This window comes from Lonchura striata, chromosome 23 (assembly GCF_050655825.1).
Source record: "Lonchura striata isolate lonStrDom1 chromosome 23, ASM5065582v1, whole genome shotgun sequence".
Classification (NCBI taxonomy): Eukaryota; Metazoa; Chordata; class Aves; order Passeriformes; family Estrildidae; genus Lonchura; species Lonchura striata.
Genome location: NC_140725.1, coordinates 8,590,214 through 8,608,299, shown reverse-complemented (window position 1 = coordinate 8,608,299; position 18,086 = coordinate 8,590,214). Strand labels below are relative to the sequence as shown.

The 18,086-nt window shown below is 47.5% G+C and overlaps 2 protein-coding genes across 13 annotated transcripts in view; both read right to left on the bottom strand.

Moving 5' to 3' along the window:
- Positions 1-5,780, bottom strand: part of LOC110469529 (lethal(3)malignant brain tumor-like protein 4) — a 43,868-nt gene extending 38,088 nt beyond the window's left edge. For 4 of the 12 annotated variants that reach the window (XM_021528359.3, XM_085559904.1, XM_085559905.1 and 1 more), the window contains exon 1: positions 5,357-5,480. In XM_021528359.3, the coding sequence (XP_021384034.2) occupies positions 5,357-5,462 (106 nt within the window). In that variant the 5' untranslated portion in view covers positions 5,463-5,480. Of the gene's footprint in view, positions 1-1,594; positions 5,322-5,356 lie in introns of those variants that run through there. The other 8 variants (XM_085559909.1, XM_085559908.1, XM_021528356.3 and 5 more) reach the window with 8 other exon arrangements.
- Positions 5,781-8,964: 3,184 nt separating this feature from the next.
- Positions 8,965-17,851, bottom strand: SRSF4 (serine and arginine rich splicing factor 4). Its single transcript, XM_021528364.3, has 6 exons — positions 17,693-17,851; positions 14,316-14,458; positions 13,339-13,451; positions 11,452-11,666; positions 10,537-10,620; positions 8,965-10,379 (listed from the first exon to the last, which is right to left on the bottom strand). The coding sequence occupies exons 1-6, from the start codon at positions 17,797-17,799 to the stop codon at positions 9,617-9,619; spliced, it is 1,425 nt and encodes a 474-aa protein (XP_021384039.1). The 5' UTR covers positions 17,800-17,851; the 3' UTR covers positions 8,965-9,616.
- Between the last annotated feature and the right edge of the window lie 235 nt (positions 17,852-18,086).

Sequence of the window (18,086 nt, the reverse complement as noted above, 5' to 3'; positions counted from 1 at the left end):
CTTCCATCTGCAGGGGCCAGCCCGGTTCCAGTCCTTCCACCACCCTTGGGGCCTTCGGCCTACCTTTCTCAGGCCATGGGGCTTCCCCTCCCCACCCAGCTCGTTGCTGGGCAGGGGAGAGCACAGCACTGCACGCTGACCGGAACCAAAGAGAGCGAGCTCCCCTGGGAATTCTGCTTTCAACCCCTCTGTGTTCTCAGAGGCGTGTCTACTTTCAATTGGTCAATATCTAAATTGACCTCTTCCTTCCGGAAAAAATTATCTTTACGTGTCAAACCACGACACTTCCACAGACCAGGAGGCAAAATCCCATTCAAGAAGTACCTGGTATAGAGGGAAGCATCTGACACTGTGCTGTTCTGGGAATAACTGATTTACGAATCACCTTTCTGCCCTGAAACAGGGTGGGAACTGAGCAAAGCTGCTCCTCTCACTCAGCACAAACTGGCTCTGAGAGCTCCCATCCCCTGGGAGCTCTGCAGTGGTGCCTGACACCTGACATGTGACATCTGCCAGGCTCTCCTGCGCCATCAGTGAGGAACAGAGCTGCAGTTTAAACAGAAACACACAAACCCCATTATGACTCCTTGCAGCACAACTAAACTCAGAACTGCACAGAACGCTTAGGAGCTCAGACACAACCAGGTTGCCTGTACTTGGTTGTGACGATGACAGATGATGCTTTACTCACCCATCAAAACCTGTTACTCACCTCAGGCAAGCAGTATTTTGCAAGGCTGAAGCAATGCCATTGCCAAATAAAACCCGAGCCTCATTTCCAGGAACCTCATCAGTTAGGGACTGAAATGAACCTTAAGAGCCTGCAACAGAACTGTACCAATGCCTCAAGAGAAAGTGCCAGTAGCCACCAGCAAGCATTTAAGGGCATGAAGAGACTGTGTCAGCGGAGTGAAAAAAAAGACAAAATTCAGAATTGAGGAATTCTGAGCTCCCCCACTGCACTTCCTACCAATTTTTGTTTCCCACAAAGAGGGAAAAAATTTAACTATAAATCAAGGAAAATATTGCTCTGAAAGATTAGAGTGGGAAAAGGGTCTAGGAAGCGAGAGGGATGCTTTGGCTGATATGGAGGAGAAGCAAACACTTTTTGTCTAAATTCTGCCACAGGACCACAAGATGAAGTACTTGGGTTTTCAGCAGTTTGGCCAGCTCATTTGTACAACAGAGCCCTTCCAAGTTTCCCCTAAGCACACGGTAACATATGGATTACGGTAGGTGCTATTGCACTGGGAGACAAACAGCACCACGGCAATGTGACCTCTCAGCTCACAGGATCAGACAGCAAAATTGTGAGTTTACTCTAAACCAGCAGCTCATCCTAGAATGAAGCCCAAAGCATGGCTGGAGCCTTTGAGCTGCTCATCTTGGGTTGGCCAAAACCACACTCACATTATCTATTTCGCAGTCAGAAGAAAAGCACCGGCACAGGCTGTGACTGCTGAATGTGTGCCCATTCCACACCTAGCCCCTCCTCTGCCAATGCCAGCCAGCACTCCCACAGAGCACACAGCTCAGCACACCTGACAGTGCTGCCTCATCAAGTCTGACTGTCCCCCTTTGCCACCACACCCACCTTGCTGCTTCTTTCTGTAGGTTTGGGTGACACCGTGACAGCCGTGTGGCATCAGCTCCTCTCTCCTGTCCTTACAGGGACTCGGTGCCATTCTGCACAGCATTCTGACCTATTCCAAACAGATTGGGTGGGACGCAAAAGAAGGCAGAACCTTATTCTATGCCCACGGAGTTAATGCTTTCTGTTCCTTTATGGAAAGATAGGAGCAGAAACAGAGTGTACTTCCAGTTTTATGGCTTTCAGTAAGAGCCTTTGATGCTGAGCTGCCTTCCCAACTCTCACTTCCTCCTGCCTGGGAAGAGCAGTGGCTTTGCGGAGGGCACCTGGCCACTGCCTGAGCCCTGCACAGACCTCCGTGAGGCTCAGCTGGGAGCCCCAGGAATACCTCCTCCAGGCCTGAAACCACAGAGCTGCTAATCCCAATCCCTGGGAATCACTTGCCACTACAACACTTAAACACATTTCTGAACATCACCTGGAGCCACACAGGAATTACACACTTTAAAAACCTTCATGCTCTGCAGGAGTGACCCAAAGTAGAATCACAGAATCCTAGAACACCTTGGGATTGGAAGAGACCTTAAATCCCATCCAGTCTCACCCCATGGGCAGGTGAGACCATCCCAGGCGGCTCCAAGCCCTGTCCAACCTGTCCACCATCCACCATCCCCAGCCATTCCACCATCCCAAGCCTTCCACCATCCCAGGTGGCTCCAAGACCTGTCCAACCTGACCCTGGAAACTTCCAGGGATCCAGGGGCAACCAGGCAACCACAGCTACCCTGGGTAACCTGTGCCAGGGCCTCCCCACCCTCACAGAGAATTCTTTCCTAATATGATCTAAACCTGCCTCTGTCAGTGTGAAGCCATTCCTGTTTCCCCTGTCACTCCAGACCCTTGTAAATAGTCTCTCTCCAGCTTTCTTGTAGGTTCTCTTTAGGAACTAGAAAGCTGCAATTAGGTCACCTTGAAGCCTTCTCTTCTCCAAGCTGAACAATCCCAATTCTCTCTGCCTTTCAAAGTTTAAAAGCTACAGCATAAATAGGGTTGTCAAAACAAATGCTGTGTGATTCATGAATGCAACCTCTACCTGTTTGCTTAGCTCCACCATGCATTTATCCCATCACTTTGCTGGATTCAATCAGAAATTAAAAAAACCAAACCAAAACAAACAGGAGACGAGCCGAAAGATGCTAAACCTAGCAATAAAACGCCCATTGATTGGGGGTAAAGTATTTTATCAGTAAATTAAACCATTCTCTAGAAAAGAATCTGCCAAATTCAGCAAAGCACATCTGCCCCACACCTCACCTGTGGAGCACAGTGAGTGCTGCTAATTAGGATAAAGAGGGTTTGGTCAGATTTCTGTTGGCTTTGGTTGCTAATTGATTCCACGTGCAGGAGTGTGCAGCTGCCAGGTTCCTTAACAAGGACTCACTTGGTCATTTTTCCCCCAAGTCTCCAATCTGATTTTTCATCCCACTGTGTCTCCTTCTTCACGCTCTTGTGCCCATGCAGCACAATTGGAGGGCTTGAGGAAAGGCTGAAATAGATTAAAAATTACAGAAAATATGGGACAGAGAGAACAGCGTGTGGGGAAGAAGAACCAGCACTGCAACTCAGGAATCACCTTGTTATTTCACAGAGAGACTGTAAATGCCCAGAGTAATCACTGCTGTGGGTCAATCTGGTTTTGATCCAGTTTATCTACATTCCCTTGATATTCAAACTGTGCAATTCTGACAATGGGATTGAGGCCTCCAGAACATTTTCCTGCCCAGAGGTGAGGCATGGATTGGCACATGGACACTCCACACCTTATCATCTGACAACACCCACAGTGGGATTGTTGGGGTGTCCTTTACCAGCACTTGGACTCGATGATCTCTGTGGGTCCCTTTCAACTCAGGGTATTCCATGATTTTAAGATCTCCATCATCATCCTGAGAGAATCTGATTCCATGTCCCAGCGTCAGGACTGAAGCACATGTAATCTCTCAAAAACTACCAGCACTCATGGAAAAGGATAAGGGGGTTACACTGAAGCTTCATCCTCAAATCCATATCCCTCAATACCAATGGAATATATTGTCATACCCAGAAGTATCTGCACTACATGCTTTGCATGAAGATAGAAGTGAGATAAGGCCTTCTCCTGCAGATAAACCAACACAATTTTAAGCACATTTAAAGTAAGACTGCAGACACCGCTTTAAATAAATTCACAATGCTACTTTTAAAAATCAGTGTAAAGCCTTAAAATTTCAGTAAATAAAGAATTGGTGATAAAATTGCTGACAAACAGCATGGCTGATACAAGGAAAACACACCCTGGGTCCTGAGGAGTCAGTGGGGCAGCAGTTCTGCAGAGTACATCTGGCAGTGTACCCACTCACCCTCCTGCAACTTGCTCATTATGGCAATGTAAGCCTGAAGACAGAATAAATCACCTCTGGCCAAGACAAACGGAGCTAGCCCTGCACAACCTACCCAGCAGTAGCACCCAGCTGTCCTCAGCAGCTCAAACTGGGCTCGGATTCCACCCCAGCACTCACCGGGAATTACAATTCATTTCATACATGCTCAGCTTTAATGGGATTACTTGCAGTATAAAGTGCAATCAATTTTAGGGCAAAACCAGTGCGCAGAGGCCAAAAACATCCTCTGTTTTAATTGCATCTGTAATTACTTTGTAAAACTGCAATCCAGCAGACTACCCTGGGGACTCCTATTAATCATTATTACATATCTCCCAGGGCCAAGCAGGAATACTTGCTCAGGAAAAGACTGCTCCCATCCTCAAAAACATATAATCTGAGTAGATTATAGAACATAAACTGAGGAAGCAAAACGCTGATTAGATCACATCAGACTACTCTTAACTGCTGTGTAGGGAAGGAAAGTTTGAAGCACCAAGTCCCTGTTTCCCTCCTTTTTACTTCTGTTTTACTATATAATAAAACATGGACCAGAAAGGTCTTTCACAATTTTGCACAAAATATCAGAGCTCTTTATCTCTTAATCCCAGTTACAGGCTATTTTTTAAAATTTATCTGGGCAATAATTGAATAAATTAAATGTTTTCATAGCATAAATCTAATCCGATTCCTTGCGGCACCAGGAGCCCATAAAACTGTCCTAATCCCTTTCTCCTGACACCAAACATCACTCAGACTGTCCCACACCGATCCCTACCCGCAGCCGATCAATACTTTTGAATGATTATATTTATCCTTCTATTTATTCAGTGCAGACTTCCCCTCCTAAAATCCCCATTCCATTAGTTCTGCTCTTTGAATTTGCTGCCAAACATTTTCATGTTTTTATGGTTTTTTTTCGTCATGTAAAAACTCCGTTTTCAAACTTAAATCTTTCTGGTTTTGGCGAGGTCTCCAAGAATTGTTTCTACTGCACGGGATTTATGTTTGTTAGTATTTCTGAGTTGTCGCAGTCCCGAGGAGTTTCACCGGAGCGGCGCCCAAGTGGGATAACCCCGATTTTCTCTTCAACTTCTTGGGTCAAAATTGGGCAACCATCACCTCAAAAACTGTGAACACGTCATGACCGTGCAAAAAACTTAAGCCGGCGTTCTGCCGACGTCCACGGCGGGTTTGCGGTGTTTCTGCCCGTTCCGGGGGTTTACAGGCACTTTCCGCCCGCGGGGCCGCGGCCCGGCGGCGCCATTTGCGCTCCCGGCCCCCCGCCCTCCCAAGATGGCGGCGGCGCCCCCGCCCGGCCCCGACCCCAGCCCGCCTCACTCACCGCCGGCCCGCCCGGCCCGCCCGGCCCGGCCCGGCCCGGCCGCCGCTCCGGGGCCTCGCGATGGAGCCCAGGCAGCGCTGCGAGCCCCGCGGGGCCCCGGGCGCATGCGCGGCCCCGGCTCCGGCCCGGGAGAGGCGGCGCTGGCTGGGGACGGGGAGCGGGAGCGGGGCGGTGCTGGCTGTGGGTGCTGGCTGTGGGGAGCTGGGATGGGGGCACGGGATGGAGGGGCGGCTCTGGAATGGGCTGGTACTGGGACGTGGAAGGCGGGATGGGAACGCGCTGGGCTAGGGCCGGCAGTGGGATAGGCGTGAACTGGCGCGGGGCCGGCGCGGGGCGCTGGGAGGGGACATGCGGTGTGGGGGTACAGCCCCGCTCCCCGAGCCGGCCGCCTGAAGCCACGTTCGGTCATGGCTGAGACGGGATTTGGGAAGGGCACGTTTGGGACGGGGAGCTGTAAATCGCCATTGCCGCCGGCATCCAGCAAATCCTGACCACGGTGTACGGTGACCTCCCACGCCCAGGAGTAACAGACGATATTGTCTCGTTTCTCTGCATTTATTAAACTTGTTTGTCTTCTTATCTGGGACTGTTATTTTCCTTTGTATTTGAATTTTGGAGCAATAAAAGAGGTGGGGGTAGGATTTTTTAATGACGCATCGGGGGTTTCCGCCAAGAGCACAAGCAGACCCCAAGCTGTGACAGCTTAAATGGAATGGGATTTCAGGAAAATAATAAATGAGATTTGCAATGGCTCATTTGAAATACACATCATAATATTCCTCATCCCTTGAATGAGGCACATAAAATACCCTTTAGGATCTTTAAATTTAATCAGAAAACAAATACATTTCTTACCTCATCTGCACCAGCAAGTTTCAGCTAAAATGCAAATCCTGAAGATGCTTGCAGCCAGTGTTGAAGTATTCAGTGCGTCCAGTTTTACACGGCTGTTGGAGCCAAAAATTTTACTAATAATTAAACCATCTATATTTATTTACACTCTTAATTTGATTTTAATTGTTTTAAGTTTTATTGGGACATCCCTAGTTTGGGGCTTCTGTCCCTTTTATCTTGCTCTACTGACTTTTAGCCAGAACCTGCCCAGTGCCCACCACATGCATTCCTGCCTTTCCTCCTCAGAGCTCACCTCCAAGGTGCCTGATAAGACAGTTACCCCAACCCTAAATCAGATTTGGGGCTGTTTTTCAGTGCATTTTTTGGTAGGTACTTCCAGTTTAAAGCTGAGTCCTCACTTTGTATATAATTATTCTCACCGAAATATTACCTGGGAATATTGTGGAATTATTGCAACAGACATTCCACTAATCTTTCTCTCTGGCTATGCAATATAATTATTATTGCTAATATTTTATATTATTACCATTGCCCTGGTTTCACACCTGCTGCCAGGCAGATCTCTGCAGTTTCAGGAGATCAAGTTTGCAGCAACTCCAGGCTGGGAAAGACAAATTCCCACACCAGGGAGCCACATGAGCTGGAGGTTTTAATGCAAACCCTATATTTTAATGCAAAATGAATGGGTGAGACTCAGTTACATTCGTGAGACAGAAATTAACATTAAATGATGCAGCAGCGCCCAGCTGAGGCGTGTGCCTGGCCCTGCCCATGGAATCGCTGTTCTGGGGGCACTCCCAATGCTTCCCACTAATTATCAGCAGTTAAGATGTCTCAGAATGTCCATTTCCTGGGAATTCCTCCTCCAACGCTCCAACCCACACGTGGTGGCTGGGGAGGATGAGCCCATCCCAAGGTCTGTCCCCACTCTGGGCAGCAATGGGTGGTGTGTCCAAACCCTGCACTTCAGACCCAGGAAGTGCCATTGCTCCAGGTGCTCACACATGAAGGATTTTTGGCTTTTCCTCTTCTTACTGCACAAAGTGACAACCTCCACCTCAGATCTAAGAGTCCTACATACCTCCATCCAAAGGTCTGTCCTCAGGTATTTAAGGAATAGATACCTCTCCCAAAGGGCTCATTAAAACCTGGCTTGGTCATTTGGAACAGAGTTGCCAGACAGCAGGAAACTGGAGTCACTTTTTAGTCTTTACCTAGACTGTATAATTTGCAGATTTTCTTAGAATTATTTTTCAGTTAATTATCCCTTATTAGTAAACATCTTGCCTTGGCTGGTTTGCTTCTGTATTACGATTAAGCAGCAAAAATTATTAAAAATGTCATTTTGAGAGTATAAGATGTTAAAGCACTAAATACACATAGGCGGAAAAGGCATTTCCTTCTGAAGATATCACTTCCACAGAGATTTCTCATGCTGCCGTAGTAATATGCCATTTGATAAAGTCTGAGCCACTTGCTGAGCCCTGACCCCTCTCAAAGTGTGGGGAGATATTTTGTGTGGCAAGCAACTCTGATGATCTATTACCCTTTCATCTTTTTAATATGGCAGGCCAAGTTTCAAATTATCAAATTATATATGGAATTACTGCACCTATGAAGTGACTCTCACTGAAGAACCGTTGCCATCAGCTGAGAGCAGTTTGGAATTGGCTGAAGGACAGTATTAGGGGAAGATGTAACTAACCTTGTTATTCCAGACCAATAAAATACATTTTGCCTTCTATTTTTCAGAATCCTGCTTGCAGGCAGAACAGGTGGTGGGGATGTCACTTCTTCATTCAAAGCCGATTGTGCAGAAGAGCTTGTGGGAAGTTCAGTCTGAGCAATTTGCAAACGGCCCAAGTCTAAATTAGGGATATTATTCAGGAAGACCTACACACCTACAAAACTCCTGCTAGAAGCCGCCCTCCTGTTGTGGTGTTTTTTGCTTTGAATCCATGCTCTCCCTAATTCCCTCCCTTTCCCAGTTGCCAATTTTCCCAAGCCCTTCCCTAACCTCCTCCATTCCAAGTTGCCGATCCTCCCTCTATCCCTGCCCCTTTCTCCAGAGAGTTCTGTGTCTGTCTTGATGCCCTCGACACCCCATTTGTTACTTTGCATTATTCCCCCCCCACCCCATTTTCCCTGATAGCTATTTGCCCCACCTTATACTCCTCTCTTACCATATCCTCGTTGGTTCACTTTCCTACACCACTGCTCCTGAGCTGCTCTATAAAAACTTCTGTTCACCCCGCCCCAGTCTTGTCTGGGAGCCCAGGGATAAATCCATCTTGTTCCACCCCAAGCCCCGTGGCATCGCTGTCTGTCCCTGCTCTGTCCCTGCCGGTAACTGGGCATCGCAGAGCTCGCAGGGGACGGTCGTGGCCCTGCCGCAGCCGCCCCGCAAGCCCCGCGCTGTAACACCTCCCATCTCCCCAGGGATGCTGGGGACATACCACAGAACTGCCGCCACCACCCTCTGTGCTTCCAAGTCCAGAAGCACATCCTGAGCTTTTTCTTTTATGAAGATTCTTCCCAAGCACAGGGGTTTTAGTAGGAGGAAAAACTCCTGGAAAATATGTTGGAGAAATAAGTTCTTTATCTGGACTGTATTCAAGTGTAGTGCCTACACTGAATGTGAAGTGACTTTCTGAATTAGGAACCTTTTCTCTTTGAGTAACTCTCTACAAATTCAGGATTGCCTTGATCAATAGAAAATGCTGACAATCACAACACAGCACCACATAACCAAATGTCATCAAGCAAAAATAGTCTTTATTCAAATTTCATGGAAACGGGGATCACTGTACTTTGCAAGACAGGGAAAAATAAAATAAAAAAATTTAATATAAAACAAGGATATTGTCACAATACCAGAATATGGAACTATAGTTCTTTTCCCTATAGATTACTGTAAATACCTCTGTTTTTTTTTTTTTTCCTTTTGACTGTGCTATTCACAACTTTGTAAGTCCAAAAAATATGGAACAAAAGTAGTATGAAACTAAGACTTAGCACTTCCACTAAATGGCAGACATCAAAGGGCATCAATCGAGGGCAAGATCTGTTGAACCCATCATACCTATCAGTCATCACTGCAATCCCACAAACCCACCAGGGTGCAGTGCTCATTCCCTGCAAGGCTCTCATTGGTAAACAGGGCAATTTGGGGACTTGAGGAAGAGCTGCATGTAAAGAGAACCTTTCTATTGGATAGAAAATGAGCGGAGCAGCCTCACACCAGAGAGCACTGCAGGGAGAGAGCGCTGCAGTTAATGACAGACAGACCATCAGGTTCTTACAAATACACAGCATCGACAGGGTTTCTACTTCAATCACTTGGTTACAGCTACTAAACATGTACAAAAGACTTTTCCAACCATTCCAAGTGGGGTTGCAGCAAGGTTAGGATCTGGAGCGGGACCGTGACCGGGAGTGTGACCGAGAGGCAGACCTAGACCTGGACTTGGACCGGGACCTTGGCTTTGAAACAGATTTAGACCTGGAACGAGAATCTGATTTGATATTTGGTTTGAACTTGGAAATCGACCTAGACCTGGAGCGGGACACTGCATCCTCCCCCTCGCCTTTCACCTCTTTCTTGTCTGACTCGGATTTGATCTGCTCCTTTTCTTTGGAGCCTGACCTGGACCGCTCATGGCTGTCCTTCCTTCTCTTCTTGATGCTGCCTTTGCTATCTCGCTTGCTGCGCCTCTTGCTTTTCTCACTCTTGCTGTGGCTCCGGCTTCTACTTCTGCTGTCATCCCTGCTCCTTTTCCTACTTTTCCTTTTATCCTTGCTGTGGCTCCTGCTCCTACTCTCATCCCTGCTTTTGCTCCTGCTTCTACCCTTGCTAATGCTCTTCTCCCTGTCTTTGCTTCTACTCTTCTCCTTGCTTCTGCTCCTCACGCTCTCCCTCGCCTCTCCCCTCTCCTTACTCCCACTCCTGCTCCTGCTCTTTTCCTTGCTGTGGCTCCTGCTCTTGGCTTTCTCATCGTTATGGAGAATGCCCTCAGATTTATCTTTGCTTTTGTTTCGGGATTTTTCTGCACTCCTGCTGCGGCTCCTACTTTTATCCTCTTTACTTGGAGTCCTGCTTTTCTCTTTCTGGCCTCTGCTATGGCTCTTGCTTCGACTACGGCTCTTGCTTCTGGAACGGGACACAGACCTGGAAGTGCAAAAGCAACAGACAGCTCTGCTTTAGTGTGGCAAGGGTTTGAGCAGAGAATGGGACGGAAAGAAAAACAAAGTGTTCCTGCTGCAAATTTAACATGATGCTTCTCACTGAAGTGGGAGCCCCCAGCTGTCCCAAGACAAAGACATACCTGGATCTGGATCTGCTCTTGGAGCGGCTGCTACTGGCACTGCGGCTCCTGCTCTTATGGGAGTGCCTGCTTCGAGAGCGAGACCTGCAACACAGGGAACCACCTTCACGTTAGCACGTGTCCATGGGGAGTTTGTGACCCCTGTGGGCAGAGCCCCATGGGGCCTACAGCACCTTTCAGCAGCCAAATGTTCAGAGTTACACAACACAGTTACAAACTTAGAGTGCCCTCTCCCCACCTCTCATCCCTGCTGCCAGGTCTGGCTGAGAGCAGGGTGCTAATCTGGAAGAAAAGATGCCAGTTTATTTAAAGGATAATTGCTTTCCCAATCAAATCACAGTTTGAATATGGTGAGACACTGGCATAAAGCTTTGATTTCAGCTTTTGATTTCATAAGGAAGTTCTTCTAAGAACAGCAAAGATTTGCCCAAATTTTCTTGCAATGACTTCTACCCCAGAATGGAAAGGGAAGAACGCTTGGTGCTGCTGACGCAGCTCTTGGTCAGCCAAGGAGAGCAGCAAATCTCTGAGAAAAAGGGAACAGGTGGAGGTTTCCAAGCTGAGAAAGAACTGTTAGTCCTGGTGCTTGGAGCAGAACAGTGTTCAGAGCTGAAGTGTTAGAAGCACCTTCTGTTTCATTCCATGAGCATGGCTCCACTGGCCACACAGCTGCTCCCACAAGGAACAAGGGCTGAGTTATTAGGGAAGAAGAGTGACAGGTGTTCAGGGAGCAGGTCCATCCATCCACCAAGGGAGACGCCTTAGAAACAGCCCTCATTTGCCCTGGATACTAATACATGCTCAAAAAACTAGACCTGTTGATAACTCCAGACATTTCCAGAGTGTTTTGGAACCCAAAAATCTCAATCCACTTTATGTTCATTAATTGCAGCCTGAGATACGTTACAGATATACCTTGAATGGCTTCGGCTTCTGGAGTAAGAGCGGCGCCGTCTCGATCCAGGTCTGTCTTCCATTAATCTAATCTTTCTGCCATTTACTTCTGTCCCATCCAGCTTTTCAAGGGCTCTTTTCATGTCAGAATAGGATTTGAACTCAATCACACCTTCATTTTTCCTTCCTTTGTGTGCATCTGCATATGTCACTTCCCCTGCCTGACGCATATAATCCTATGGGAAGAGGACAGAATCACCATCGCCTTGAATCCAGAGTCAGGCTTCCAGCTGACCCTGCTCACTTCTGACATGATGCTCCCTGAGCATTTTCTACTCATAGGCATGTTAGCAAGCATTTGACCCAAACAGCATCCGTAGTGCCAAATAACACACTATGACTTCACACAGGCGGTGTGATTAGAACCAGGTTGATAGTTTTGAGCCAAATTATAACTCAAGGTCTCCGACTTCAAGTCATAGATCAAATATACTCTGGGCTCTTAAGTTTCAAATTACAGAAGTGATTAAAGAAGTAAAATGCTTGCTCTACAAATCATGTTTTCAAAAATAATTAAGAAAGGTCACAAAGGTTGACTATGAAGAGGTGAGAAGTCCATGGAGAAGCAGACCTCCTTTCATCCTCCACCTTGTCAACATAGCTCGTTCTGTTGGAAAAAGCCCCACAGAACTCCAAGCTCAATTCATTTTCCCACTTCATGCCTCCTGGCTTCTCCATTTCAATTCCTAAACCCCTCTCTTTATCAGGGGTCTGTTCTGCCCTGCTTTGACCAAGCTGCCAGGCCAGGGCATCTTTCAGCCCCTGTGGAAACTGGCTGCAGTGGACACAGGGTTTTGTTTGGTTTGTTTTCAACCCAGCTACTCCCATTTTAAGTACACTGAAATGAAAGCTATTCCCAAAAAAGCAGTAATGCATCCACTGGAGGATTAATCATGCCATGCTCTACTTAGGATTTTAATACCAGAAGCAAAGACAAGCTACTGATAGTGTGAAGCATTAACAACAAAGACACTGGAAGCATCTCCATACGTACCTGAACCAGATTAAAATTCATTTACAGAGCAATTTCTACTACGTCAAAGTTTGTTTAGAACAAATTTTACACACCTTCAAAAGAGAACCATAAGAGAAAGTGTTCCAGTAAGAACAAGTGGGATTAACTGCTCAGTTTGATAAGGAAGCACTATCTTTTTGCATTCACTATTGAAATCCTGCTCCCTGAATCCACAATGTGGATAATCACGAGTCAACACATCACCTCCAGAGTACTCAGAGTTACCGTGGGCTCCACAGTGTCACTCAGCACCTCCACTACTGAGAATCACCTGCCACTCCTTTGGACTTCGAAAATAAATTTTTGGCAGAGATTTTTCATGATTACTCATTCCGGAAGCACCTTTTCCCTGAAACTCTCCTTAAAATAGCTTTAGATGATGTGCAAATTCCTAACAGAAACTTTGCAGGAACAATTGCTGTTTCAAACAGCTGTAGCACCTTACAAGTTGATGGGCTAAATCCAAACTGACCAGGGGAAACTCCTTCATCTCTAGTGAATTCTACCCCGGCGTGATTTGAGTCTGTTTTGACAGGGCTTAAGAGAAGATAAAACACATCTGTACGTGAAGTTAGCTGGTGCTAAGAATAAAATTATTCTCCCACTGTCCAGTGCCAACAGTTCCGCAGGTGCAGCTCCCAACCTCTCTTGAATGGTTTCATATACACAAACATACAGGATATTAAGGTGTGTGTTACTTCCAAAATCTACTCCCCATGGAGTTGCTCAGGAGTTGGAGCAAAGCAGAGGTGTACACCATTTTGCCTTGCTAAAGATGTCTTTTACCCTTTGTGCTCTGTAACAGAGAGAGGGTAAGGAAAGGGGCCCCATACCTTCAAATCCTGCCAACTGCAGCGGCTTGACAAATTTTCCACAATCAATCTGTATTCTGTACGGGTCGGGGGACCATACTTATCTCTTCCGCTTCTTCTATAACCATATCCACCTTTAGGAGGTGACAAGCAGACAGCAGAACTTCAGCCAGGGAAATGGAGCCTCGCTCTCCGCCCCAACAGAACTGCTCTGCCCCAGGTGTTCCCAAAGATATCACAGACCCACCCTCAAGGCTAAATCCAACCCCCTTTATGTAACACCTTACAAAGACCCAAAGCATTAAAACAGTTTTACTACAAACTTGTAATTAAACAAGGCACAGAAATATAATTATGCTAGAATTAACATGCAGTTAAATTTAATATTATTTTTAGAACAGTTTGAAAGAAGAAATTGAATAAAGCCAGTTGACTAATGTTACTTACACTGCTTAAAAGCTTTCTGAATATCTGACATGAATAAAGCTTTTCAGGCACCTATTTCAGGTTAATCCCATCTGTCTCTAACCCTTGGGATCCTCACCACCCAGGCCTAATGGGAAAAGCTTGAGGTCGTCACATGGCTTCTTTTTTTTGGACAGCCAAGGGCCACAAAGGTCAAAGAGCCACTCATGGAAAGGTACCCCAAGGTCAGCAAATGGAACGGGCAGTCATCTTAGCCTCAAAGGACTCTTTCAATTAAAACATTGAGGTCTTTGTTAAATCTATGTTAAACATCACATTGCAAATAAACCATTCAAATAGTTAAACGAAATGATAATAATAAAAATGGTACAAGAAACTGTGTTTATTAATGCATCAATTAAAAGAGTTTAATACAACAAACAAATTAATAAATATTCAGATCAACAATTACATTTACAGTTACAGAACACTAGTCACATTGTATTGCTTTCCTTTTATATTACTTTTATAAAAAAGAGTAAAACAATGTTTTATTTAAAATAAGCCACGGATACAAAAGCACAAGTGCTTACTGCGTCCAGAACCGTAACTGCTGTCCCGGCGTGGGCCCCGGGCATGCTCCACGATCACTCTCTCCCCACATAGATCTTTCCCATTCAGCTCATAAACAGCATCGTCGGCATCTCGCAGATCATCGAACTCCACAAAGCCGTACCTATGGACAGGGAGGGAAAAGGGATCACTGGGAAGGAACTGAACCTGAGGCATCTGTGCTCAAAAGCAATTCATGGGTTCCTGCAGAGTCCTGCGCATGCTGTCCTGCAGATGAGCCTCCTGAGCATACCTGTGGGTTCAAGGCTTTGAGCTTTGGAAAAAACCTAAAAAAATTAAAATCCTTCCAAAAACAGGGAGAGAAATAGGAAAGCATGAAAACACATCTGCTGATTCGCTGAATTTAACCTAACATCATTCTTCATCAACAAAATGATAAATCATGTGAGAGTGTAATGGCTGAATTCATTTATGTTAGCAAGAGATTACTATTATGGCAAACGCTTTGATGAAATCAAGGGTGTTATCTATCTGGTTAAAGGTAGAAGTTAAAACTTCCCCCACTAAAAGTGAGCCCTATCCCACACACCAAATAAACACAGAATCACAGAACTGTTCAGATTGGAAAAGCCCTCCAAGATCAGGGAGTCTTAGAGATGGCCTTCATCATCCCTGGAAGTGTCCAAGGCCAGCCTGGATGGGACTTGGAGCAAACTGGGACAGTGGAAGGGGTTCCTGCCCATGGCAGGGGGTGGATGGACTCTAAGGTCCCCTCGCACCCAAACCACTTCTCTTTGGAAAGCAAACACTGATTTTGAATGGAGGTAAACGGAAGGATGGAAGTTTGAAGCTTTGACCTGTGTTCCTCAATCCACTGCAGAAGTACATCCCTCTGTCCTGCAGGTGTTGTGTTAGGATGAAGCCTTGAATTCTTCAGAGCTGCCCAGAGTAATGCAGGCAGGTAAATACAGGAGTAGAACTATTTTGTTTTTTTTTCCTGAGAGGCATCATAAGCAGTTTTTAATGTGTTCATAGAAGATAAAAAGCAGGCTGAAAAGTTCAATTTTCTGGTCAGTTCATACATTCACTACACACATAGAGCTGTAATTGTCAGTACAGCTCTGAGCAGGAAAGAGTGTGAAAACTAAGAGCACACAATTAAAAACTGCAATTTGAAATTGAGAATCCTACATGACCCACATTTTCATTTCCCCATCCTTCCCTCAGGTAATAATTGCTTTAAGCCATTGAATTTCAAGCTCAAATTACAAGTAGTGAGCCTCAGCTAAGCTTTTGGCGCAAAGTGGTATCACTTTGCATTCCACTGTCCCGCTCCAGCATTCCAGTTCAGCTGCTGAAACACCCACTGGAGGATCCACCAAGGAGAACCTCCAGATTTCCAGAAACAACTGCAAGAATCTCTCCAGTCAAACATCATGCAGGAAGTTTGAATTGTTTCCAAAGCAATACCAGAAAAAAGCCATGGAGGAAGGCTCAGGAGAGCACAGCTCAGTCCAGGGCTTCCCAAGCACAGACACAAAACCTGATTGCTTAAGTTCCATTTTTGACAAAGAATTTAACTTCAAACCTGTCAAAAGACTTTGGAATATAAAACTAGAAAAACAATTAAATTGATTTAAAAGCAGGAAGACAAGTCCCTTTACCACATCAGCCACATAACAGTTCCACATCTATTAAGAAATTTTAGTTGGCTTCCCTCGCCTCTCACCTCCAACAGGTATGAAACAAAAATACTGAATTTGGGGCTTACTCAGCAACAGAAAAACTGACACACACCGCCCCCCCCCCCCCCCCCCATTTCCAAGGATACACAGCAGGACTAGAAAACAGCAGCCTCAGATACTTCAGCTAATCTCCAAAAACACTTGAGAATGTGTGGGTTAACACACTGACATATGAACACTTGTTTGCTTTAATAATGGATTTTATTCATCTTATAAATCTGTTAAAGGTCCACCTGCCAGCACAAGCAGCATTAAAACTTAATGAGCCTCTTTCACTTTAATGCTCAAAGAGTAAGGATTTGTACAAGAAATTCCTCTTCTCCACTTCTGAGGTGTAATTAATACCCGACTCTCCTGGCTATATACTGATAAAATCCATATTCCATTCAGTCTTTCTAAGGAAGGCTTCAAGCTGGGTTTCTTGGAAAATGCAAAGGCACTCATGAAGCTTTGGGTGTTGGGGAAAAACCCACCAAAAAAGGCTATTTGCTTTTTCTTTAAAAATCCACACTTGAATGTCTTGGCCAAGCCCTTGTGGAGCAGGATCCAAGCCCTGGAGCTGCAGTGACACCTCAGATGCTGGAACAGCACGGGTAAGAACACAGAGGTAAGGCGGGTTTAGGGTGTTTGGGGGTGGCAGAACACACCCCTGGGCAGCCTGGGGGTTCTGGGAGCAGCTCTGCCCCCCACACCAAAACAATGGGGTTCTTTTTGGGGACGTGTTATCCTGGGGTGCAGCCCGGCTCACTCTTGAGCACTTGCCCTGGGGTGCAGTGGGACCTGGGGGACCCTCAGGGCAGAACGCAGGGCGGGACACAGATGAGCTGGCTCCTAAGAACTGAAGTGAGACTCAGCTGTCCTACCCCTGATATGTCACAGAAACCCAGGTGTCCTGCCTTCCAAAAAGGGAGATGCCCACCCATCCGAGCCCTCCCCAGAGGAGGAGCCCAGATGTCCTGCATCCACTCTAAAAAAAAAAGGAACCCAACCGTCCAGCTTCCCTCATCCCCACCCAAAGGAGACAAGGGGACCCAAGGGGACACCCTTCGTGTCCCCCCTTGACAAGAAGGGGAACCCAGGCATCCTGCTCCCCACCCCAAAAGGGAACCCGAGCATCCTGCTGGGAGGGGAGAGCCCAGGCGTCTTGCTACCCCCTCCCAAGGAGATCCCAGGCAACCTATCCCCCTCCCCACAATGGGGAACCCAGGCGTCCTCCACCCCCAAGAAAAGGGGGAACCATCGCACACTCTTCCCCCTCCAGTAGGGGCCCAGACGTCCTACCCTCTCCCCCACAAACAAAAGGAGAAACCCAAACGTTCCGTCGCCCCCAAAGAAAGGAACCAGGCAGAATGCCCTTTCCCAATAAGAGCCCAGCCCTCCTCCGCCCGCAGAAAGGGCGGACGCAGCCGCCCGGTCCCCACTCCGATGGAAGTTCAAGCATCCTGCCCACTCCCCAAAGAGACAACGCAACATGCCGCCTCAAGGAAGGAGCAGGCTTCGCGTCTCCCCACCCAGGGGGAGCCCAAGCTTCCCGCCCCTCTCGCCGCACCCACTGCCCAGAGCCCCCGGCAGCCTCTTCCCCCGCGGCCCCTCCAAGGGCCTGAGGCGCCCGGGCCCTCCCCTCGCGGCAGCCCGGCCGAGCCCGCGCTCACCCGTTCTTGAGATCCACCTCGAGGATCTTGCCGTAGCCCTTGAAGAAGCGCTCCACGTCGCGCTCCCGGGCCTGGTAGCTGAGGCGGCCGATGTAGACCCGCGGCATCGCGGGGCCGGCTGCGCCCGCGGGGCTCAGGGCCCGGGGGCCGCGCCCGCCCGGCGTCACGGCGGCGCGCGCACGGCGGGCCCCGCCCCCGGGCTGGCTCTTAAAGGGGCCGCGCGGCGCGGGAGCCGCGTCCCGCTCCCGGGGGAGGATGGCTCCGGCCCCTTTCCCACGTGCGGCGGGGCGGTCCCCCGTGTCTGGTGTGCAGGGCACTGTGGGTCAGGGCCTTGCGGGGGCCCGGCTCCCCACACACGGGGTGTATTGCGGTCTGACTTCACATGGGGGTCCCG